A 26,236-nucleotide genomic window follows, 5' to 3' on the forward strand; every position below is an offset into this window, starting at 1 on the left:
TGCTTAACAAATACCAACATCTTCATCGTTATTATTATTATTATGTGTCTGTGTGCTCATTTGTGTCTGTGGAGAGAGCAAGGGGCCTATTCTAGGGCTGTAGGGAATATCAGTTTGGGACTCATTCCGAACAGCAATCCAGGGAGAAATGAGTGGGCAATGAAGTTGGTCCTTGCCAAAGTGGAGAAACTAAAAGTGGACAAAGGGCAGATCTTTCACTAACTATCCTATCTCTTCTTCTCCCTCTTTCTTTCCCATCTCTTCTCTTCATCTTGTGTCTCCAAATGTCTTTCTCCATTTCTTCTCACTCTCCACCTCTTCTGTCTCTCCATCTCTTCTCACTCCCTCTTCTGTCTTTCCATCTCTTCTTTCTCTCTTGTTGAATCTTGGTTGCCCATGTGTCCATTCATCTATCCAGCTGGCTGCCAGATTTTCTGCCTGTCTCTCTCTCCTTTGTGTCTTTTCTCCTTACTGCCTCATCTGCCTGACTCTGCCAGGTAAATTTATTCTTCACCCTCTGGGTGTGTGGCACAGCAATGGGTGCTCCAGTAAGACAGCTGTGGGATGGAACTTCACCCCAAGGAGGACAGGACCACTCCTCATCGTTAGGGACTGCTCAGGTTTCCCCTGCCCTATTACTTTCTTCCTATGTCAGTGCGAGTCCACTCCTAACTCGGTGTCTCTGCATGTCTCCCACCCTGCCATCTCAGCTGCTTCCTTCCTCTTACTGACCCCAAGGCCTGAAGATTGGCTTGCCTTTGAAATGGCCACTTACAGGTTGCAGGGTGCAGGGGTGGGTTTTGGGCTGTCATAGTTGGATGTCAAGGAGCTGAGTGACTCAAAGACCCCATTAGATTCTGTTCATTTGCTAACTGAGGAAGTGGGCTGGGACAGACGAGTGTGGAGGAGGGAGAGAGAGAAAACGCCAAGGGGACGAGGTCCTCCCTAGTGACAGGTTGCAGGCTGGATCCCTGGGGGCTGCTGCCTGCCAAGACACCACCAGCATCTGCCTCCCTGGAAATGTCAAACTTACTGACACGAGGAAATTGCAGGAGTCCCAGCTGCTTCTGGTCTCCTTTCGCTCTCCCATTCTTTCATCCTTGACAGCGCTGGCTATTTTTGGCTGATGGCCTGCCGATGCTGCATTGAAAATGTCTGTGACATTCCTGGGGTTTGAACATGAAGCGTTCCTCCTCTTTAGTGCTTTCCTGCTCCTGGCTCCTAAGTGGGATTCGAAGGCTCTGCAAAGGTTCTTTAGCTCTGCTGCCTCACCCCTGCCACCTCTCTTAACCCAGGCCTCACCCAGGGTGGCACATCCTGTGGTCACACTGCTGCCGGCTGGCAAGATGACACTAGCCAGGGGAAGGGACTGGGGCCAGGGACCAGGGCTAGCCCACTTGGTTAGATTCATGCATTCATTCATTCATTCAATCGTATTTATTGAGTGCTTACTGTATGCAGAGCACTGTACTAAGCACTTGGTAAGTACAAGTTGGCAACATATAGAGATGGTCACTACCCAACAGCAGGCTCACAGTCTAGAAGGGGGAGACAGACAACAAAACAAAACATATTAACAAAATAAAATAAATAGAATAAATATGTACAAACAAAATAAATAAAAAGAGTAATAAATACGTACAAACATATATGCATATATACAGGTGCTGTGGGGAGGGGAAGGAGGTAAGGTGGGGGGATGGGGAGGGGGATGAGGGGGAGAGGAAGGAGGGGGCTCAGTCTGGGAAGGCTTTCTGAGGAGGTGAGCTCTCAGTAGGGTTTTGAAGGGAGGAAGAGAGCTAGCTTGGTGGATGTGCGGAGGGAGGGCATTCCAGGCCAGGGGGATGACGTGGGCTGGGGGTCGACGGTGGGACAGGCGAGAACGAGGCACAGTGAGGAGATTAGTTGCAGAGGAGCAGAGGGTGCGGGCTGGGCTGTAGAAGGAGAGAAGGGAGGTGAGGTAGGAGGGGTCAAGGTGATGGAGAGCCTTGAAGCTGAGGGTGAGGAGTTTTTGCCTGATGCATAGGTTGATTGGTAGCCACAGTGAGGTAGCCAAGATGAGGGGCTGACGTTGACTTCCTGTCACTGTCTCCAGGAACCCACACCCAGCATGGAGTTGAGCCAATTCTCAGTAGGACACCTGGATCCTTGGTCTAAAAACATCAGAGGGTCCCTGCAGGTTGTGAGTGGGGGTCGGTTTTAGTCTCCCAAAATCCAGAAGGGCTCAGCTCCTTTTGCTCAGAAGCTATTTAGGAATTGTGAAGCAAAAACAGCACCAGGCATTGCCAACCACATACATGCGTACACAACAAGGAACAGTCTGAGTAAATGGACAGGGTGGGTGGAACTATGGGTCTGCACACACATCCACAGGTGAATCTCAACACCACTGGCATCTTCTTGGAGCATGAAGGACAACTGTATATGGTCTTCTGAAACCTGGATGAGATGAGAAGGGCAGAGGGATTCCCTTTAAGGTTGAGAGGAAAAACCAGGATTTAAATCTGTTTCCTATGGTACCCGGCTAGCCGCAGCCGGGGCAAACTGACGTTTGGAGTCAGACTGAAGGAGGCTTGCATCGAGCAGCTCTTCAATTGGCAGGCAGCAGCAGCAATTTTCATTCATTCATTCATTTGTTTTTATTGAGCATTTACTGTGTGCAGAGCAGTATATTAAGTGCTTGGGAAAATACAATATAACAATAAACATTCCCTGCCCACAATGAGTTTACAGATTTTCTTCCCTGTAGGAAAGCCAGGGGTCCACCTGGAACTGGATGGGAAGTCCAGGCAGGTGTTCAATAAAGGGCAACAGTCACAGCAGAAAAGCAAAGACCTACATCAGAGAAATCACTTTTCAAAACCCTGTGCAGCACTTACAGCTCTGATCTTTGGGACTGCCATTATTGAGGACTCTCCGCTCCTCCTCCTCCCCAACCCTGTGTAGGTCAGAGTGAGAAGATCACAGTTCCAGCATCCTTTTTTTATAGAAAAAAGCCTCATTAGCAGTCTTTGCTGAATGCCCCCAGGTAGAAAACACTCTGGGGTGCTGAGAGCAGATACAGAGGAAGGACAAAGCCCAGTCTGGTCAGGGGCCGATGTCTGTCTTTCTGGTCCTCCTGAACCAGGGGACTTCAAGCCTTTCCCCCTGCCAGTCTTTAACGTCTTGGTGCTCTAGAGAGCAGGGATGGGGGAAGGACCCCTGCAGGCTTGGGCCAGGACCAGAGCTAAGGCTGTGTCAGTCCAGGCCAGGATGCCCTCAATGTCCCTGAGGTTCCTCATTTAGGGGCTTGAAGTGTTGGGGGAGCCTGGCATGGTACCAGGCCCCTGTGGGGCCTGCCCAGTTATTCTTTTCCTTGAGGTTCTTCCAGCCTAGTGGGAAAACCATGCCAGGTCCAAATGACCGGCCTAAGTGGAAGCACTGTTTTTAAGTGAGGCCTGGGCCTCTTCTCATCCTCCTCAGACCTGGGCCACCCCCAGGCACTATGGTCCTGGGACTCCCTTTGGGCCAGCTGGGCAGGGACCAGAATGGGAAGACGGGGGACTTTCAGCCCATGAAGAGCACTGCTCGGGGGTAGATATTTCCCTGTGAGGAGGAGTCTTCATCAAATTGGCATAAGGAAGCTTCGGGCAGCAAGACTAAGCGGCCTTGGCAGGGTGGATACTGCCTCTCGGAATCCATCCCTCCTTCAGGTCATCTGTCCTGCCGCTGCAAAGCTGGAGGACAAGGCTGGGATGGCGCTGCCCTGTTAAGCTGGCAGCAGGGTGCATCGTCCGAGTGCGGGCAGCAGATGGGAGCTCAACTATTAATAGGGAACAGAGCAGAGGGTACATGTAGTGGCTGGGGGCCATCCGCATGGAAGGCTAGTGTTCTGTTGGTGTGGTACAGGCAGCCCAGGGAGGGGAGAGGTAGTGGGTGGGAGGACAAATGCTTAGTACTTTCCTCATGCTTGGTAGCCTCCCCCCCGGAGGATTGCACCATTCAGCCTTCTCTCAAGGAACCACTCTGGGTTTGGGCCAGCAGAGGGTACTGCAAGGCAGGACTTGAAAACTCTGGGAGCCTTAGGATTGAGGCAGACCTAGGGCTGGAGGAGGGGGTGAAGGCTTGGGAGAAGGGAATTAAAACTAATCCCTTGTTTTTCCATAGTTACCATTCCTTCAAAGAGTTTACCCACATGCTCTCTCATTTGTTCTTTTAACCTACATGTGAAGTGGGATGCAGAGATGGGGACGTGGGGAGGAGAGGGAGCGGAGGACCTAGGGTGGGGATTATTATTCAACCCATTTTACAGATGGAGAAACTGTGGACTGAGGGGGGGAAGCAGTTTGCTCAAATCACCTGGCTACCGGATGCAGAGCTAGGACTAGAGTTCAGGGTTTGGCCCACAGACCATGTAAAATCTGATTCATATGGGACCTGTCGGGAAGGGAGATGTGTGAGTCTAATAGGACCTCACCCCTAGATGGGGAAGGCATTAGCTTGGGTTTTTGACTTCCAGAGACTTATTTTTCTGTGACTTTTCCTTTCCAGGGGCAGAGGACCAAGATGAGGAAGGGGAGGAACCCAAGACAGGTGGGTTTGCTTTCCAGTCTGCCTTACCTGCAAGGAGGAACATGGTAGATCCGTGGGGAGATGAGTGTCCAGATTCTGAGGGGGCAGTTACTGCAGGAGACAGCTGTGGAATGTGTCTTCAAATCTAGAGAAGCAGCATGGCCTAGTGGAAAGAGCACGGGTCTGAGACTCAGACGACCTCAGTTTTAATCCCGACTCTGCCACTTTTTTTCCTTCCTTCCTTCATTCATTCATTCAGTCACATTTATTGAGCACTTACTGTGTACAAAGCACTGTACTAAGCACTTGGGAGACTATAATGCAACAACAAACAGACACATTGCCCACCCACAACGAGCTCACAGTCTAGTTAAGTCACTTAACTTCTCAGTGCCCTGGTTTCTTCAGCTGTAAAATGGGGATTCAATACGTGTTCTCCCTCCTACTTAGAGTGTGAGGCCCACAAGGGACAGGAACTGTGTCCATCCTGATAAAGTTTTATCTACACCAGTGCTTAGTACAGTGCTTGCCCAGAATAAGCACTTAGCTACCATAATAATAATTATTATTATCTTTCACAGACTGCACCTCAGGGAGGTATTTTACCATCAGTGGTGTCTTCTTCAAATTCAAAGGACATCTATATGTACATATATGTGTGTGTGTGTGTGTGAATAAGGCCTACCCACCTGATCACTATAACTGTCTTTCAGGCCCCGGTATATCCAGACCCCATTTTGCGAGTTTGTTGCCAGAGTATGGAGATGTGGGAGTTGATTTAGAGGGTCCTATGTCCAAGCCTGGCTGCAGCTAAGCCCAGGAACTTCCTTTCCGACCCAATCTGTATTCTTTATCATCTGGGTCCTCCAACCTCTGTCAGCCACTGAAGAGGGGTTCAGGCCCCAGCCTGATCCTGGGGTGTCTGAATCTCAGCACAAGCTGGCCAAGCATGCTCTTAATAATAATAATAATAATAATAGCGGCATTTATTAAGCGCTTACTATGTGCAAAGTACTGTTCTAAGCGCTGGGGGGATACAAGGTCATGAGGTTGTCCCACGTGGGGCTCACAGTCTTCATCCCCATTTTACAGATGAGGGAACTGAGGCCCAGAGAAGTGAAGTGACTTGCCCAAAGTCATGCAGCTGACAAGTGGCGGAGCCTGGATTTGAACCCATGACCTCTGATTCCAAAGCCCGGGCTATTTTCCACTGAGCCACGCTGCTTCTCAGAGAAACCCAATCCAAGGCATTGCTCATCCTTGCAGAGGGTGGGAAGTGTCACGGTCTCCCTTCCTCCCCTGCTTCCGGCTTGACCGTGGCCAGGCTGAGTCTCTCCGAACAAGCCAACAAAAACCTGACTAGCTTTCAGCACCCTCCTCCCCATCACACATCCCAAAAAGACAGGCAGGCACTGGGTAAGTTGTGTTATCTTTTAATAAAAGTTAGTAGCAGCACTCTACTACAATCAAATTCGTTAATCATCCATCCACCAGGTGATTTCCTTTTATCAGCTCCCTGCCCCCAGTCGCCTGCTGTTGAACAAATTGGCTGCCTGATCACCTCTGTTCAGAGCAGGTGAACAGGCTCCCATTCCCTGGCTCCAGTTTCCTTCCCTACACTCCCCTCTCCGGCCCCCACCAACTCAGCTCTTCATCGACTGTAGGGGCACAGGGCCTCCGGTGTCCTGATTGGAATTGCTTGGTAAGGGGAACAAGGCAGGTTGAAAAGTAAAACAGTACAAACACCACCACTACTGCCCTTGCCACCCACCACCCCCTGAAAAAAACGGAGAAGATTTATTTCAATGAGCTGCTGTAAATTACACCAATTAATTTCCCCAGCCCGTTAGCGCCAAGATCTGGTGGCTGAAAAGGCAACAAAGTACACTGGGGAATCGTCCTCATTTTTCATGTTGTTGAGACAGATGTTGTCAGAGGCGGGGGCGGGGGTGTGTGGATCTCTATGGTTCGGACGTTTGCAGGCCAATTTATCTGGGGACTGAGGTAGGTCGGGCATATGCAACACAGGCTCAGCAGATTAATCAGATTTCAATTACTCAGGGTTATAAGTCACTGGGAGAACCCTGGATAATTGAAATCCACCAGTAATCCTGAAAATTTAACCACAGCCACAGTTACATCTATTGCTCTCACCATCTTGCTGGCTAGAGCTGATGATAAGGAGCCACATGGGCAGGTGGGAGCTGGATGTCATTGGGTTGTCCCCTGCCCCTTGTGGATCGGGGTGCTCAAGAACATTGGGCACAGGGGGAGAAGGAGAAACCAAGGGCCTCCCACTGGATAATTGAGGTTTGACTGTGGGTTTACTCTCCCTTGATTTGACGAAGGTCCCCAGATTCCGGCCACAGGCTCCAGGCTGTGTTGTTGTGGCTTGCGAAAGCCAGGCATACAGGATCCCAAGGAGCAACATTTTAATACTGTGGGTCAGTCTCTTTATTTCCGCTGAAAAGCCATCGTTTTGCTCTGTTCTGGCACCTGGTGCTTATAGGCACTATCAGGTGGCTGTGCCCTGCTTTTTCAGTAGCAGAGAAGGGTGGCATTGAGCCATCCACACTCTGCCAGCCCCCTGCTGTCCAGCACTGCATGCTTTGAGATTATCAGTTGGGGCTATGGGCATTCTCTGGAACAGCTCTAGTAGCTACAAACTAGTCTCTATGTGGGCGCTCTCTCTCTCTCTCTCTCTCTCTCTCTCTCTCTCTCTCTCTCTCTCCCTCTCTCCCTCCCTCCCTCCCCCCCCCCCCCCAAGATGTGCTTTTCAACCCTACCCAATTTTTTTCTGTTGGCTTCCGCTTGTTCAAATGATTGAGCTAGGATATTATACTAGTACTAATAACAGCAACAATATTTCTGATATTTGTTAAGCACTTACTGTAAACCAAACACTGTGCTAAACGAAGACCCGGATAAGTTAAGTGATTTGCCTAAAGTCACCCAGATTGGAAGTAGCAGACCTGGGGTGAGAACCCCAGCTTCCTGACTTCTGAAATTAGTCCTGCTTGTATCCTTCTCCTCAGGCTTTCCCATTCTCTCGGAATTTCCCTCTACCCTGTAACTACCCTGCCCAGCTCACTGCCTTCTCACACAGTTTGGATTTTTCTTCTCGAGTCTAGATTTGCTGGTGGAGAGATTTGATATTTGATATTCCCCCCACCCTCAACCCCACAGCACTCAAAGTACATACCTATACATTATATATTATCAATTATTTATTTATAGTAATATATGTCTCCCCCACTAGACTGTAAGCTTGTTGAGGGCCAGGAACAATTCTGTTGTATTCTCCCAACTGTGCTCTGCACACCGTGATTTCTCAGTAAACACCATGATTGATTAATTTTGATTCCTGTGCTCTAGCTGACTCCAGTCTCAAGGGTTTGAGGCTCAGAGACCTCATTTCCATCAGTTAATCAATCAGTAGTTTTTACTGAGCACTTACTGTGTGCTAAGCTCTTAACTAGGCAGTCAGGAGAGAACAATAGAATGGGTTGCCCATAAGGTTTCCTTCTGATCTTTGCCCTACTCATGTTGTGTTCCCTTTCCTTTTCTTTTGCAGCCCTTCAGCCTCTGAAAAGCACCGACAGCAAAGAAGGTAAAGGCAGTGGAGTCTTGGTAGAACAGGCATGGGGTGGGATGGCTATGGGAGTCCCAGCTCCGATTGGTCAGTCAGTGGTATTTATTAAGTGCTTACTGTGTGCAGAGCATGTACTGAGTGCTTGGGAGAGTATAATGCATAGGAGTAGGTAGAGATGATCCCGAGTTCTGGAGCAGCTGGGAATGCCTGGACTGGTGGCTGAAGGGGCGAAGACCTCTAGAATGAACCTTCTCCCTCTCGAGGTCTCCCTGCCCAGCCTGGGGGAGTGCGAGAATTATTTAGAGACAGAGCTGTGCTGCAACTTCTATTGCTGTTAACATACGGAGTGCACTCCACCACAGTTACCAATACAATTCTATTTTATAATAATAATAATTATGGTATTTGTTAAGCGCTTACTATGTGCCAAGCACTTTTCTAAGTGCTGGGGTAGATAGAAGATAATCAGATTGTCCCATGTGGTGCTCACAGTCTCAATCCCCATTTTACAGATTAGGTAACTGAGGCACAGAGAAATTAAGTGACTTGCCCACGGTCACATAGCCGACAAGTGACGGAGCCGGGATTAGAACCCAAGACTCTGGCTCCCAAGCCCGTGCTCTTGCCACTAGGCCTTGCTGTTTTTTTATCCATGATCGGTGCTATTTGCCAGCTGGTTTGGTCACTTTCACTGAGATTTTCCACTTCTTGAAGGCCAGAAGCCCTTATTCTTGTTTGTTGGTGATGCTGTGGGGCAGGAATTACCTTGTTGGGGGCTCAGCCTCTGGTGTGGAGACCAACATCCCCCCCTGCTCCGGAGCTCCACTAGGCCTGGAGCCCTCCGAGCTGCTGCTCTTGCTCTTGCTGCCCACCCTTTTGTGGTCCTCTGCCATCTGCGCCTCTGCCTGGACAACAGGGCCTCTGTAGAGAGCCCAGGAGCAACACAGGAAGTGATGAAGCAATGATGAGGCAGACCGTGCTCCTCCTACCCCCCTGACCTCCAACATTGTTTCCCGTAATCTTCTGCTTCCCACAGGAGAGTTCTGCTTTGGTAGCGGCATTTTAGCAACCATTTACCAGGCCCACACTTAGGGTGGCTTTGCCAGCAGGGGCCAGGATCTTGACCTAGTTGCTACCGGTGTGCCCCAGGAACCCCAGACCACCCTTGGGAATGCTTCTAAGCACCCCTGTGCAGGGCACTTGTTTCCCCTCCCATCCCCAGCCTCACAAATTGGGCAGTCCTGCAGAAGGGATCAACCAGGCTGGACAATAGCAGAGATAAACTTGATGTTGCAGACATACAAAAATCGCCTCCCAGTTCCAGAGGGCCTGATCCAAAACACCTTTCAAAATATTCCAGAATTCAGTTTTGTAGTTACAGTAATTATATAATTTATTAACTACTTACTTTGTGCCAAGCACTATGATAAGTGCTGGGGTAGATGCAAGATAATCATGTCAGACACACTGTCTCTGTCCCACACTGGGCTAACCATGTAGGAGGAAGGTAGAGCAGGAATCTTGGAATCTGTTCCCCATTGAATAATGAGCAAACTGAGGCCCAGAGAGGCTGAGTGACGTGACCAAAGTCACTCAGCATGCCAGAGCTGAGCTGGGACTAAAGCCCAGGTGTGCTGCTTCGTGGTCCCACATACTTTCCACTAGATGATGTAGTATTTCCAAGAGTTTATTCATTCATTCATTCATATTTATTGAGCACTTACTGTGTGCAGAGCACTGTACTAAGCACTTGGGAAGTACAAGTTGGCAACATATAGATATGGCCCCTACCCAACAGCGGGCTCACAGTCTAGAAGGGGGAGACAGACAACAAAACAAAACATATTAACAAAATAAAATAAATAGAATAAGTATGTACAAGTAAAATAAATAAATAGAGTAATAAATATGTACAAACATATATACATATATACAGGTGCTGTGGGGAGGGGAAGGAGATAAGGCGGGGGGATGGGGAGGGGGAAGAGGGGGAGAGGAAGGAGGGGCTCAGTCTGGGAAGGCCTCCTGGAGGAGGTGAGCTCTCAGTAGGGCTTTGAAGGGAGGAAGAGAGCTAGCTTGGCGGATGTGCGGAGGGAGGGCATTCCAGGCCGGGGGGGGACGTGGGCCGGGGTTCGACGGCGGGACTGGTGAGAACGAAGCACAGTGAGGAGATTAGCGGCAGAGGGGTGGAGGGTGCGGGTTGGGCTGTAGAAGGAGAGAAGGGAGGTGAGGTAGGAGAGGGCGAAGTGATGGAGAGCCTTGAAGCCGAGGGTGAGGAGTTTAGGGAGGGGCCTCAAGAAACTAGAAAAAACACCATCATCCAAGTTGACCTTCCCCTCCCCCACATACCCACAGACTGCAGTCCGCCCGACCAGTGGGCTGCGCTGGAGGAGTTGGGCTTAGCCTGCTGGACGTGGAATGGAGCTTATGCAACCTCTTGGGATTCTGGTGGAGGGAGCAGTTGATGGAAGGAGTCCACGATTCTTTAGAGGGAACAAAGCCAAAAAAAATGAAAACATTGAAATGGATGCTTCCCTTTCCCAGAAAGGGAGCTGTGACATTTAAAGGAGCCATTTTTTTTAAATGACATTTTTTAAGTGTTTATTTTGTGCCTGACACTGTACTAAGCCCTGGGATAGACACAAGCTAATCAGTTTGTACCCAATCCATGTCCCACATGGGGTTTACAGTCTTAATCCTCATTTTACAGATAAGGTAACAGAGGCACACAGAAGTTAAGTGATTCTTCCAAGGCCACACAGCAGACAGGTGGCAGAGCTGGGATTAGAACCCAAGTCCTCTGACTCCCAGGCTGGTGCTCTATCCACTAGGCTATACTGCTTCTGTTCTATTTCAGTGTTGGCCTTGTTGGAGGCATTTTTTTTGAAGAAAAAGGCAGGGTTTGGTTTGGCTTGATCCTGAGAGCTTTGATGCCTTTTGGGCTCAGGCTGGGGAGGTTCTTGACCAGAGTTAGTGGAAATGATATCCTAGGCAAAGACCAAGGAACACTTCAGTCTGGAGCTCTGGCATTATGGGGAAGCAGCGTGGCTCAGTGGAAAGAGCACGAGCTTGGGAGTCAGAGGTTGTGGGTTTTAATCTTACTTTGTCACTTGTCAGCTGTGTGACCTTGGGCAAGTCACTTAACTTCTCTGTGCCTCAGTTACCTCATCTGTAAAATGGGGATGAAGACTGTGAGCCCCAAGTGGGATAACCTGATTACCTCTGTCTACCCCAGTGCTTAGAACACTGCTTGGCACGTAGTAAGCTCTTAACAAATACCAACATTATTATTATGGCCTTGAGAGGCAGAACCTCTCAAAGCTGGTCAAGCTCCAACCTTCTAATAACACTATAATAATAATAGTGATATTTACTAAGGACTTCATTCATTCAATTGTATTTATTGAGTGCTTACTGTGGCTGTAGCACTGTATTAAGCACTTGGGAGAGTACAAGGTGACAATAAACAGACATTCCTTGCCCACAATGAGTCAAGCACTGTGCTAAGTGCCAGGTTAAATATAGACAGCCCCTGTCCCTCTTGGATGCATAGTCTCAGAGGGAGGGAGAATAAGTATCTTATCCCCATTCTACAGGTGAGGAAACAGGGGCACAGAGAAGTTAAGTGACTTGCGGGTCCCATAGCAGGCAAATGGTGGAGCCGGAATTTGAACAGGGTCTCCTGACTCTCATCCCTGAGATCTTTCCACTAGTCTAGTAGTAGTACTAGTTGTAGTAATGAATAGCAGCAAGAGCAGCAACAACTACAGCAGTATTTATTGAGCATCTACTTATTTTTTATGGTATTTGTTAAGCACTCACTATGTGCCAGGTACTGTACTAAGTACTGGGATTGGGCACAGTCCATGACCCACGTGGGACTCACAGTCTTAATCCCCACTTTACAAATGAGGTAGCTGAAGCACAGAGAAGTTAAGTGACTTGTCCAAGGTCACTCAGTGGACAGATGGCCGAGTTGGGATTAGAACCCAGGCCCTCTGACTCCCAAGCCCGGGGTCTTTCCACTAGACCACGATTCTTCCCTTAGGCCAAGCTACTTCCCACACTGCTTCCTTTCTACTTGGTGCAGTGCATTGTACTAGGTACTTGGAAAATACAGAATAATGAAGTGACACATTCCTCCCCCCACAAGGAGTTTTCACTCTGACGGGGGAGGCAAACATAAAAATACATACAACTAGAAAACACAGATTTTGTGCCAGTTTGTGTAGGGTTTCAGCCAGGGAAATAAAATCAAGGCCCAGAACTGCTGCTTAACTCCCCTTTTAATTAGCATTTAGTTAGCTGCATCATTATCGTTATTTACTGTGCCTTGGTTTTCAAAGAATTTCATTTGTGTTTGGATACCCTGCATAATGCTTTCTTGGGGAGTGAGTTTTTGAAACAGTTTTATTAATTGAAGTTTTCCCTTCTGTGATCTAAGCTGGGTTTATCCCCAAATACCCTAAATCATTCATATGACAGGCTCATCATCATTGTTTTCACTAATTAATGTGCATCAAGTACCCATAGTGCTGGGATGTCTCTTTGCACAACAGACATCCACAGCCTACTGTCCTCCCCCTGAACCACCCCCAAACTCCCAATTCCCTCCCATGAACCCTGTTCTTGGTTTCCTGGCTTCTCCTTAGCCAACAAGGTGGACTTCATCCTATTTTCTGGGACCACATTTCTACCATTCGGTGGATCATGCCTCCCTCTGTACCAACCCTTTTCTCTGGAGAGAAACCTGAGTGGGAAGAGACTGGCTGAACTGGGATTACAATTTACAACCCCCAGTGTTCAACTGTTTCTTAAGGTCTTGAACCAGCCTTCCTCTGCTCCACCACACCCATGGATCTCATCTAAACTGTGTCTTCCTTTTTCTTTTCCCCTCCCCACCCCCATTCCTGTGCAGATGATGGACAAGAAATTGAGTGACAGAAGGAGTCATGCTACAGTGAGAGACTACCTCCCATGAAGCCGTGGACAATGCTCCCACTGCCCCCCTCCCGGTCCTACCTGCCTTTCCCTTCCCGTGGAGATTGAGGTCCTCGGGGAAGCATTTAACCCTGGGGGCCATGACCCCTTCCCTTCAAAAATGGGTACTGCTGGGTCAGCATTTCATGGTAGTTTAGGAATTCTGCCCCTGTTAACACAAATGTGCTCACATGTGCATGCGTGCACACCACTCTCTCTCTCTCTCTCTCTCTCTCTCTCTCTCTCACTCACTAGTTTACTCTCCCCTCCCTGGTATTTTTCCAGCAAGAAGAATGGAGTAGTTTATCAAATGGAGGGTAGTGTCCCTCTCCTCTTCTTGGGAAATATGCGCTGGCTGCATCATTCACCTGAGACCAGAATGGGAGAGATGGTGAGATTAGGGAGGGGCTGGATCCCTTTGGAGTATGAGAGGAGAAGGGAAGGAGCATGGGAGTCCCTCAGGGAGGAATCAGAGTGTCCTACCCTTAGGTCCTCAACACTCCCCTCCTCCCCGACATGAACCTCTCTGGTTGTTACCGGAAGGAACTACCGAGTCTTTATAGGATCTTCTAGGCTGTAATCCCCTGCAGGCTGTGTCTGAGGCCATCACAGAGGAGCACTTCCCTTCCCTAGTGCCCTCCTCTTGCCTTCCTGAAATACTTCTCCTCTAGTCCTGTTCCCTGCATCAACACCTCCACCGCTCTGCCCCTGCTGCCCCCAGTCCCATCCGTGCTAGAGAATGCCCTTGTCCACAGGAACCCCAATTCATCTGGGTGGTTTCCTATCATAACCTCTGCCTTTGTCCACCCCTCCTAACTGACCCTCTCCCTGGGGTGCTCCTGGTAGCTGGCCCCAGTGCCCCTGGGGATCTGGCAGGAAGCAACCCCAGAAACAAGCCTCAGGAGAGGAGGGTCTGGCAGGGGTGCCCCAAGTGTGCAACCATAAGGCCCCAGCACCAGGGGAACCCCAGACATTCTGGTGGCCTTTGAATTTACAGATTGGGCTTCAGGGGCTGTTCTGTTTGGGAGGGCTAACTAAACAATTACTATGTGCCAAGCACTGTACTACACAGGGGAGTACTGAACCACTCTAGCCAGCAGTTCTGATTATTTGTATTTTGTCCATTTGGGGCCTCAAATGCAGTTGATTTGGTGGTATCAAAGTGGGGGAAACTTCCATCCCCCTCCCCACCATGCCTAGCAACACTGGATATCTCACACTGAGCTGGTGTTTTGGGGCAGGCTCCTGCAGTCTGCAGGTTGGAAAGCCCCTTGGTAGACTCCCATTCCAAGTTCCTCAAGTCCTCAGTGCCTGGAAAAGCATCTTTGGAGGAGGGTGGGCGAATGGACTGACCCTCTGTTCTGTGCCAACTTGAGCCAGTCACTTTCCTGCTCATACCACCACAGGACTAACCCGTTCACGGAGAGATGGAAGCCAGCAGAGGCCAGATCTGGGGCTGACAAAGCTGTATTCCCCTATAACCAGCCTCTAGCTGGCCCCGTCAAGAAAGCGGGGGAGTGGGTGCAGGGGCAGGGTTGGGACCTGGGGAGCTGGTGCTGCCCCAGAGGGTGCTCTATGGAGAGACATTCCCCCACCCACCTCACCTCCTCATCGTCATCCAAGCTCACTGGATGGTGCTTCTTCAGCCGAGATGTAGCCCAAGCAGTCTTGGGTAAGAGTGAGTGGGAGACGATTGAAAGGAATCCCCAGGGGAAAGGCACTGTGGTGGAAGTGACCCTCTAGTCCACTGTGAGTCTCCCCCTCCTCTTCCGTCCTCTGGGCTGGGGATCCCAGGGGGCTCCGTTCAGCAGGGCATCCCCAGTCTCCAGCTGAAGCCTGCCTCTCCTCTGCCAGGGCTGGGGACATCCTGGGACCATGAGGTTAGAATTGATTTTTTTTTTCTAATTTAAATGGAACCCGGGAGTTTTGTGCCTTGAAGACATGTTTTAGGGAAAATAAATGCTTGATTCATTTTTGAGAAAGCTTTCTCTACTGTGGTTTTGGAAGGAATTGGTAGAGGCTGGAGTCAGGGAGGTTGGGTTCATTATGCACCATCACTGGCCATCAAAAGTGGGGTTGGAATCATGGTGTTTTCTTGGCTCTGCTGTCCTGCACTATAAAACAGGGGTTTGGGGTCTGCATTGATCACTCGATCAATCCATGGTATTTACTGAGCACTTCCCTTGTGCAGAGCACTGTACAAAACATTTGGGAGAGTGTGCTACAACAGAGTTGGTAGACATGCTCCCTACCCACTAGGTACTTTCAGTGGGTGCCTATTCACAGGCTTGAGCATGATTGACAACCCTTCTAATAAGTTGCACTAGGTTGTCCAGTTCCCCCTCCTTAGAGTGTGAGCCCCTCGTAGGCCGATGGACTCTGTCCAATCTGATTAACTTGTATCCACTCCAACACTTGGAACAGTGCTTGACACATAGTAAGCACTGAACAAATACTGCAACTATTGTTATCATTGTGGAGAGTGGTCCTCAGGGAACTCCCTGGAAGGAATTCACAGGTCCTGGTGTTGGAACAGAGGGACAGCAATCCTGACTCAGGCCTGAGTGGGGTTTAGTGATCCAATGAAATCCAGCATAAGACCTGGGCTTGCTCAACAACTGGCAAATCTGTGCCCTTCCATGCTGTGTTCTCAGAATGAGAGGGATGAGGAACTGGAAACACTACAGGATGGATAAGCCCTGCAGCATGGACTGTTGGAGAGAGCATGGGCTTGGGAGTCAAAGGATCTGATTTCTAATCCCAGCTCTGCCAGTTGTCTGCTGAATGAACTTGAGTAAGTCACTTCACTTCTCTGTGCTTCAGTTACCTCATCTGTAAAATGGAGATTATGACTGTGAGCCCCATGTGGGACATGGACCAAGTCCAACCTGTTGTATCTACCTCAGCTCCTAGTACAGTGCCTGGTACATAATAAGCGTTTAACAAATACTATTCCTGCTCCTCCTCCATCTCTTCCTTCTCTTCTACGCCCTTTCCCACTTCACCTCCTCCTCCTTCCTCCTACCTCCTCTATCTTTCTTCTCCTTCTCCTCCACCTTCTTCCACTCCTTCTTCTCCTCCTCCTCTTCATTTTCCTTCCTTTCTTCTTCCTCTGGCTCCTCCTCCTTTTCCTCATACTAAACCCGAAGGAGAAAACCTGACAATAACAACGGGTGACTGGGCAGTTAGGTTTGAGCCTAGGCCCCAGCTGTAGTGGGTTTACCCAAATGGATGGGGGCATTTGGTAGGGCCAAGGGGAGAGGCAGATCCCAGGTAACTGGGTGGTGGTGGTCATGGAGAGGGGGGAGTTGCAGGGCAGAGAAAGTTTCCCAAGCCAAGAGGAGATGGTCATCCTCTCCCAATTCCTACATCATCTCTCCCCGCTCCCTTTCTCTGTTCCTTTCCTGCCCCTTCCTGCTCCAGAGAAGCTGCCAGCAACCTCCAGCTTCCATTAGCTGACGTGTTCATTGACAGGCTGATCCATCAGACCCTGCCTGTGGGAGAGGACCACTGCTGCTCTGGAGCCAGGCACCTGAGTCTGCACTTCCCCTTTATTTTAATAATTCCAACTGTAAAGTGGAGACTCGTTTCTGATGGGACATCATCGTTTTCACGCTTGAAGCATCACCCATTATGGGCTGATCCAGTCCTGCACCATTAACTCTTCAATCAAAGGTCTGCCCCTTTCTCTCTCTTTCCTACCCACCATTTTCCTCCTCCCTGCTCATGATGTTCCTCTCCCTGCCCCCCCACTAAAGTCTTGCCCCCATCTTCCTTTTACTGTCCCCTGCCTTCCTTCATCCTCTCCTTACATCCCATTTTCCTCTCTCCCTCATCTTCTTTCTGACTCGCTTTATCTCTCTTCTCCTGTCTGACCTTGGACCCAAACCTTTCCTCCTCTCAGACAAATTGGTTCACCTCAACTCCTCTCTGGTCTCTCCCCTCTTATCTCCCTCTTCTCCCCTCATCCCCACCACCTTGTCTCTCGGTTATGTGTTTGGGTAGCTTTGATGACCTTCCCCTTTCCCCCTCCTCCACACCTGTTCCCTGATGCAGTAGGGTGGCAGAGTCCCTCGGGGAGGGCGCACGATGTCCCTGCCGACATCTCTAGGCACAGGGGGGCTGGGGTCAGGGGACATGATGATGATGATGATGGTATTTGTTAAGGGAAGAGAAGATGTGACTTGCCCAAGGTCACACAGCTGACAAGTGGCAGAGCTGGGATTAGAACCCATGACCTCTGACTCCCAAGCCCAGGCTTTTTCCACTAAGCCAAGCTACTTCTACTCCCAAAGACTTTCCTAATGGAAGTCCTCCCTTCTGGGGAAGGAGGTGGTAGGAGGCCCTTTTGCCTTTGGTCCTGCTGGTATCCACCTGCTGCTGGGGGGTGGGGGGGAGGGCAGCCAGGGCCCAGAGGTGAGGAAATCCTATCTCCCAGAGGTGAGGACAGCTCCTGGGAGTATAGGGAACCCCACCTTGGAGGCAGGCGGCAGTGTGGGGATGGGCCATGCCTGGAGACACCTCCCCCCCACCCCAATACCAAGGTAGCTTGGCTCAGGATGAGAGACGTGGGGGTGGGCAGCATCAGGCATTGCCCCAGGACCGAGGAAGGCTAAGATAGAATCAGAGAGCTAAAGTGTCTAGTGCCAAGGGGTTGGGAGAGAAATATTTTTAGCTGTCCTTCCCAGGCAAGTAGCCAGGTTCTGAATTTTAATAGAAAAATATTTCTAAAAGGGAGACAAGTTCAAGCCTGCAGGTATCAAATTCATATTAAAGAGGGAACGGGTGGTGATTGCATTTGTGGGACTTGATCTACGGTGCAAATTAAGCTTTGGTGCCATTTTAGACAGGTACAGGAAGCCCCATTAATGTAATTTACACCCAAGTGCCCTGCCAGGGACAGGGAAATGTTGGTACGGGAATGGCAGAAGGGAAAGTGCCCCTTCTCTGACCCTTCCAAGGGCTGATAAGAGTAATAATATGATGGTGGTAGTTATCGAGGGTTTTACTACATGTCAAGCGCTGGAGTAGAAACAAGACAATTGGGTTGGACACAGATCCTGTCCCTCATGGGGCTCACAGTCTAAGAAGGAGAAGCAGCATGTCCTAGTGGAAACTTGTCTGCTCTGTGACCTTGGGCCAGACACTTCATTTCTCGATGCCTCAGTTTGCTCAACTGTATAATAGGGATTAAATCCTACTTCCTCCTACTTCCTCCTACTTAGACTGTGAGCCCCATATAGGACAGGGCCTGTGTCCAACCTGATTAACTTGTATCTACCCCAGCAGTTAGAACAGTGGTTGACATATAGTATGTGCTCAACAAATACAATAATAATAATAAGTATTGAATCTCCATTTTGCAGATGAGGAAAGTGAAGTGCAGAGAAATTAAATGCTTTGTTGAAGGTCACCCAGCAGGCAAGTGATGGAGCCAGGATTGGAACCTAGATCCCCTGATTCCCAAGCCTGTGCTCTGTGTTAGCCACCTTCTCCTCCAGCTGTTGCTGTCATTGGAGGTGCTCAATGAAGCTGGTTGGGTGGCTGAACAATTTAACAGGTACAGTTTCAAACTGGGACATTCATCTGTATTTCTAAAACAGCCTGAGGCAGCCTTCAAAAATCCAGGACTGTCCTAGCTCAACCGAAATGTAAGGTCAGCCTAAAAATGGGTTTTTAGAGGGAAAAGATAGAACTGTTAGTGGGATGTTTGGGATGTTAGAAGATTAAGGAAAGGCTTGAATAGAGTCATGGTGATTGGTCCATGATGAGCCCATGATGGATTATTAAAGGAAAAAGTCAGGAGTATTGGAAGGCTCAATCCTAAGTATGACAGCAGATGTAAGCATCCTTTAAAAATGGAGATATTTGTTAAGTGCTTACTAAGTGCCAAGCACTGTACTAATTTGTGGTCTAGATACCAGACAATCAGGTCAGTCACAGGCTCTGTCCCATGTGGGGCTCATAGTCTAAATAGGAGGGAGAAAGGTATTTAGTCCCTATTGTACAAATGAGGAAACATGTTGTTGGGTAGGGGCCATCTCTTTATGTTGCTGACTTGTACTTCCTAAAAGCTTAGTACAGTGCTCTGCATACAGTAAGCGCTCAATAAATATGATTGAATGAATGAATTTAAGTGACTAGTCCAAGGTCACACAGTGAGCAATTGGCAGAGTCTGGATTAGAACCCAGGTCCTCGGGCTTCCAGGTCCGGGCTCTTTCCATGAGGCAATTGAAATAGCTAGCGTCAGAGACAGACTACTAGCTTAGATAGAAGTTTGGTATGAGCCAGGACTGGTATGATTATGTTCTTTGTCCCTGTCCTCAAAGAGTTTACAGTTCAGAGGGAGAGACAAGGCAGGGGAGCGTGCAGTTGGTCAGGGTGTAGATGGGAATATAAAGTACATAAATGTTCTGAGGGAGAAAGGTCGGCCAGATCATTGTGATTGAGGCTGGATGACTGGTTTGTGTTAATCAAGGAGGGCTTCCTGGTAGAGATGGACTTCCAGTTCTCATACCCAGCACTGAGAAGGGAACAGTTTGGAGCTCAGAAGGAGTGCCCTCCCGACTGTGGTGGTCCCTCCCCTATAGAGTGGCCAACCTCCTGGTTTTATACTAGGCAGTCTTGTCCCTTGTCCAGTAGTGATCTGGAAAGGCTCTTTCATGTCCATTTTAAAATTTTGAAACTCTGAGCCTCCCTTCACCTCAGCTCCCAGTGTTGAGTTTCATGACTCCAATATGATGCCGGAGCTTGTTTGAATCTGGGAGGGGGACACAGAAGCTGAGGACTCGTGGAGGGGTCAGGAGGCCCTCCTGGAGGGACACACTAGGATGGGTCAAGCTTGGCAAAATGGTGTGGGGGCTTGGCATCCAGGCATGAAGTCATGTAGACCCACCCAGAATCTATGAGGTCAATCGGGACTGCTGCTCCCCACTCCTTTTCCTGGGCCGGTGCAATCCAAACAACTACTTCTCCTGATCCATCCATCATGCTGGCTTTGTCCTGCTCTCCATTGGCTATTCTGGGCACACATGGAGCTCCAGGGAGGATGGGGTCTAGCTGAGTGCCAAGCATTATTAAAAGCCTCTGTCTTGTTTAGTAAATATTTACCGTAACCTGGGTAAATACCATGGCCAGCACCCTCATCACCGTTTTGGTTGCAGGCAGTTTAGCACAAATTAAATCTCACATCAATCCACCTGAGGACACAAGTGCTCCATTAAGTTCCTCCGACTTCAGGTAATTGCAGTAAAAATATTTCCAGCTAATTGAGTGTTGTGGGGCTATAGCAAAAGCAACTTTCCTTTCTCCCCTTCCTGCTTCCCAGTACCACCCCTCCCTTCTCCACTGCATGGATGTTCATTTCAGCCGCTTCGTTTTGGGCCACAGACCGGCTGTTCTGTGCCTCGGTTTCCGAACCGCACAATCAAGGTAATAGATGACCCTCCTCTGCCATGACAGGGTATTGCAAGGACGGATGAGCTTCATATGTGCACCAGACAAACAGGGAGCTATTATTATAGTGATTTCTTATGAGCAGCATTAATACCAACATCGATAACACCATTGGCACAAATAACCAGGCGTATTCTTAATGTGCAGTGCAGATGAATTTTTTTAAAGTCTTTGGGTTGCTGGCTCCAGGAGCTCCTGCCAGCCCAGAAAAGAGCAGGCCAGATCCTGGGGGAAGGAGCCACATGGCTGTCTTACCATTCATTCATTTGTATTTATTGGGAGCTTACTGGGTACAGAGCACTGTATCAAGAGCTTGGTATTTCTGCAACCCTCAACTGGGAGCAGAGCGATATGGGCCTGGCTGAGGCAAGAGAGGAGCTGGCAGAAAGAGGGAAAGAAATGGGGGAGAGACAGGGCAGCCTGAGAACAACCCTGGCATGACTCATCCCTGGCATCTTGATGGCAGTGGTTGCGGCAGCAGTTGGATTTCTCCGTCCTTCACCCGACCCGACCTCACAGTCTGGCACCGACTTCCCAACCCGCCCCTCTGTGAAGATGGACCCACGGGTCAGCTTTGGCCAGGGATGGTGCAAGACGATCTGCACAGTACAGCGGTGGCCTCAGTTTGGAGCTGAACTCACTTGCAACTCCTTTTTAATCAATCAATCGATGGTATTTATTGGGTGTTTACTTTGTGAAGAGCACCCTCATAAGTGCTTAGGAGAGAACAATAAGAATCTCCAGGTTGCAGATTGGATTCAGAAAGTCTACCCTAGGAGCCAGGGGAGGAAATGAGAAAGAAGGAAGGGGGCCCACATCCTCACTTTATCTTTTTTTAAAAACAATCATATTTTCTATGTGCCAAGCACTGTTCTAAGCACTGGGGTAGATACAAGTTACCCATATGGGACACTGTCCCTTGTTCCTCATGGGGCTCACAGACCTGTAGGAGGGAGAGAAAACATTGAATCTCCACTTTACAGTTGAGGAATCTGAGGCACAGGGAATTTAAGTGACTTGCTTGGGCAGGACAGTGCAACAGGTCTGCTGCCAGAAGGGAGCTCAGGAGTCCCCCCACCCCTTCTGAAGAGATACTCTAGGTTCTGGTGACCTCAGGACAGGCATCAAGGTGCAAGTGACAGCATTATGATGTTATGTGCCTGGTATAATGAGCTTGACATCACAGGCATCTTTCCGGGGTCCATGAGGGTCATAAGTGGTCAGCCTGTTTGTGCTCTTCTCCCTTTATACACACCCCCTCTTTCTCCCTTCTGGTGTCATGGTGTGTGGGGAGGGGGCAGGAGTCGGAATGGCACCTGTAATGGCAGTAATGGCACCTGTCCCTGCTAGATCTCCCACCTCAGCCCAGGTCCTTCCAATTGTTGTTACCATGGTACTCTTGTGGGCCTAAACATGTCCTCAGCTTCCCTCTGCTGCCCTTTTCTGCCCTCTGGTATCCTCTTCTGCCCTCTGTTATCCTCTTCTGCCTTCTGCTGCCCTCCCCTGTCCTCTTCTGGCCTCTCCCACTCTGCTGCCTGGGCCTGCCTACTTAGTGCCTTCACAGCAGCAGGACTGGGGCCTAACTGGGGCTGCAGGGTCAGAGCCTGATGTCTTGTAGCTCTGCTGTTCTCCTGTCACTAGAGTGAGGAGTTCCCTGTGGCAGATGACCCTGGCCCCATCCTTGGCCTGACTGTCATAGTGCAGCATCTCTGCCCCAACATATACCCACCAATACTCCTATCTGATGCCCAGCTCCACCCCAGTGATCCAAATAGATGCAAATGATCAATGGTATTTATTGATCACTTTCTCTGTGTCGAGCACTGTAACAAGTGCTTGATCCAGCAAACCTGGAAAATCCTCTTCAAAAGGAAGAGCATTCCAACTCGAGTGAAAAATCAAAATATTAACCCCAAACCCCATTTCATTAGGAAGTCATGCCTCAGAGGCCTCTGGCTGTGTCCTTCTGTCTCTGTTCAGTACTGACATGCTGGGCTCATTCAGACATAGCAGGGATCCAGCCCCCCATCCCAAAGTTGGAGAGCTGTCAGCAGTCCAGAGTTGAAATGTCCCTTTCAGAGCAGAGTAGATCAGACCTTTATTTGTTTAGTTTTGCTTTGTTTTCTTAGCTGGTATTTGTTAAACACTTACTTTGTGCTAGTCACTGTACTAAGTGCTGGGGTAGATGCAAGGAAATCAGTTTGGACACAGTCCATGTTTCACATGAAGCTCACAGTCTTAATCCCCATTTTACAGATGACATAATCAAGGCCCAGAGAAGTGACTTCCCCAGGGTTACACAGCAGTCAAGCACTTAGTACAGTGCTTTGTGCACAGTGAGCACTAATAAATTTGATTGAATGAATGAAGTGATGGAGCCGGGATTTAGAACCCAGGTCCTTCTGACTCCCAAGCCCGGGCTCTATCCACTAGACCACACTACTTCAATAAGGTTTTACTCCTTTTCTGCTGCTTCACCAAGGTCTGGGTTTGTTTTGATCTTTGGGATTATTTCCTTTTACGCATCCTCTGCAGACTCAGTGAGAAGCCCGCCTTCCAATTCCCCAGGCTCATTATGGAAATACTAGCTAACAGTCCAACCAGAAAGTGCAGCAGCTGGGGAACCCCAGTACCAGACTGTCATGGCTGCAGGGGGCAGCTGAGCTGACTTCTGGTTGGGGGTGAGAGAGGAGCATATCGAGGAGTCGGTCTTGACTCCCCAGGGCTACCCAGGAGAAGTCAGTGTACTAAATGCTGAGGTAGATACAGGATAATCAGTTTGGACCCAGTCCATGACCCACATGGGGCTCGCAGCTTTGATCCCCATATTACAGATGAGGTAACTGAGGCACAGAGAAGCGAAGTGATTTGTCCGAAGTCACACAACAGGCTAGTGGCAGAACCGGGATTAGAACCCAGGCTCTTTGACTCCCAGGCTCATGGTCTTTTCATCAGGCTACACTGCTTCTTATGTCAGCCCGCCACAACTGTACTGCAGTCCAGGGCAGCTAAGGCCGGCTAGTCTGGGGGCTGGGGAATTCTGGTGCAGTGTGACTTTAAGTAAGTGACAAAAAAATTGGAGTCGGGGAAAAACTGTGCAAATCAGCATTTATTATTTCAGTAACGGGGTTTCCTAGGAGAACCTTATAGCATTTTTCTCTTAAGGACCTGGCTGAACCATAGGCCAGTATGATGGAATACTTACCATCATCATCTTCAGAACTAACCACAAGTGGACAGAGAAAGGCTTTTTAGGGGTCTTGTCCAGAAAGTATTATCCATTGGTGGCAGCAGTGTTTAACTAGGACTGCTTTCTGTCCCGTGACAGCTGTGCCTTCATGAGGCTAGGAGGAGGAAAATTCCATTATCTCCAAATCCCAGTGATCATCCAAGCTGCCCGTGGCAGAGCCTGGGTGGGATCTCTAGTCCAGTTGCTCCAGGACCCTGCTCTGGCCCTTGGGTAGCCAGTGCTCCTGCTGTGGGAACAAGTGCTCTCTCTCTCTCAATCTCTCTCTCTCTCTCTCTCTCACACACACACACACACACAAACACATCCTCATTGCAGCTACCTGAGTTGAGGGGAAGAGGACCCACAGCTAGAAGCTAGGCATATATCAGAGGTTACTTGTTGTTGCCACTGGACCGTGCTCTTTGGGCTTCTGCTGCTTTTTGTCACCCACCTTCACATCCACTGGTTCCTTTCTACAGTCCTTACTTCTTGCTTCAATTCTTCTCGGACTCCAGATTAATTGCTGTGACTGTGACAACAAGTTCCCTTAATTAAAAGGGGGAAAGATTATACAATGGGGCTGGAAATGGTCAATCACCTATTATTGAGGAAAACGAACAATAAGGACTCAATTAACTTCCCAGACAGATGCCCTGAATGGGGAGACCCACACCGTGCTCTCTGGCTAAGCAGAAGGAGCCCCTGCACCCTTTCCCCCGGGGCGTCTCTGCCCAGGGCATGCAGTATGCCTACTCACCTGCCCTTCTCCTGCTGGGGGACCCTTTGAGAGCATCTCTCCTCAGAATTCCTGGTCCAGAGATTAAGGGCTGGGGATCACCCAGTTGCCACCTGTTCTCTCCTACTTAAATTGTGAGTCCCATCTAGGACAGGGACTGTGTCTGATTAACTTTTATCTACCCCAGTGTTTAGAACACTGCTTGACACAATGTAAATGATTAACAGTTACCTTAATCACCATACTCATCATCTTGGCATGCAGTGATGGAGACTGAAGTGGCTCTCCTGGAATACAGGAGAAGCAGCGTGGCCTAATGTCAGCAGCATAGAACTAAGAGTCAGGAGACCTGGGTTCTAATCCCAACTCCACCACTTGCCTGCTATGTGACCTTAGAAAAGTCACTTTATTTCTCTGAGCCTCAATTTCCTCATCTGTAAAATGGGAATTCAATACCTATCTTTCTTCCCCTTTACATTGTGACCCCCGTGTGGGACAGGGACCGTGTCCCATCTGCAATATTGCATACTGATCCCAACACTTAGCTTAGTGGCACACAGTAAGTGCTTAGCAAATACCACAATTATTATGATAATTGGGCTTGAGTGAGGCTAAAAGGCCAAAAAGCAGTTTCCCAAACCGAGGCGGGTGCTGCCTCAGGTACTTGCCCCGCAAACCCAGTGCACATAGTGGAAGCAAACAAGGGTCACCTAACAGTCTTGAACTCACCCACACACATTAATCAATCAAGCAATGATATTATTGACTGCTTATATGCTTTTAATATGTCTAAAGAACCCTGTACTGAGTGCTTGGGATAGTACAGTAGGGTATGATAAGCATTAGAGTATCTTACAATTTCCTGGGGAAGACAGACATTAAAATAAATTACAGGTAAGGACCACCAACACTGGCATCTTCCTCCCAAATGAAGGAAAATGAAATAACCCAGAATCAAAGCCCCAGCAGTGCCCAGTGAGCTTACAGTCCAATTAACCCCAGGGGCCTCTGGTAACCTTCGGCTCACTGATTTCTGTTTCCTTATGAGGCTGTTAACTTTTGAATAGCCAAGCTGTGCTGAATCCCAAGAAGCTCAGAATGGGACTTTCTCCCTCTCCCTTCACCTCTCCAGCTGGAACCATCTGGTTATTGAGTTGGTTTGTCTAACAGCTGTAGTTCTGCAGGGTGATGATGGTTCAATTTTCTTTGTGACGGGTAACAGTTTGAAGGTGTCCAAGACATCCATAATCCTCATGGCAGAGGGGAATGCCAAGAGGTCATTTAGTTCAGCCCCTGCCTTTGGTGGTTGCTGCCCCTATTTTTGTAGATCTTCAGGGAGTCCACAACCTCCTCTGCTAGGCTGTCCCAGAGTTTAATCAGTGACAAGTCAGGTTCATCCAAACTGACTTGCATATGGTGAAATAATTCTGGTTCTTCTTGCTGGTCGTCAGCAGGATGGCCCACTGTCCCCACAGGGGTTGGTGGGATATGGTTCACTTTGCAAAGCCAGGAGGTAGAGCAAATGACTGACTATCTCAGCCATTCATGGTGAGGACAGATATTCATTCATTTATTCAATCAATCACATTTATTGAGTGCTTATTGTGTTCAGAGCACTGTACTAATAAGCGCTTGGTGTGAACTAAATAAGGAAGAGGGGTGAAATGACTGGGGATTTTGCCCATGAAATAT

General features: G+C 49.1%; 1 protein-coding gene across 1 annotated transcript in view; it reads left to right on the plus strand.

Moving 5' to 3' along the window:
- CD276 (CD276 molecule) overlaps positions 1 to 15,105 on the plus strand; it is a 60,197-nt gene extending 45,092 nt beyond the window's left edge. Inside the window, exons 6-8 of the mRNA XM_038747119.1 lie at positions 4,531 to 4,572; positions 8,126 to 8,161; positions 13,062 to 15,105. Coding sequence (XP_038603047.1) covers positions 4,531 to 4,572; positions 8,126 to 8,161; positions 13,062 to 13,084 — 101 coding nt within the window. The 3' untranslated portion in view covers positions 13,085 to 15,105. The remainder of the gene's footprint in view (positions 1 to 4,530; positions 4,573 to 8,125; positions 8,162 to 13,061) is intronic.
- Positions 15,106 to 26,236: the final 11,131 nt, after the last annotated feature.

The sequence above is a fragment of the Tachyglossus aculeatus genome, chromosome 5, assembly GCF_015852505.1.
Source record: "Tachyglossus aculeatus isolate mTacAcu1 chromosome 5, mTacAcu1.pri, whole genome shotgun sequence".
In the NCBI taxonomy this organism is placed as follows: domain Eukaryota; kingdom Metazoa; phylum Chordata; class Mammalia; order Monotremata; family Tachyglossidae; genus Tachyglossus; species Tachyglossus aculeatus.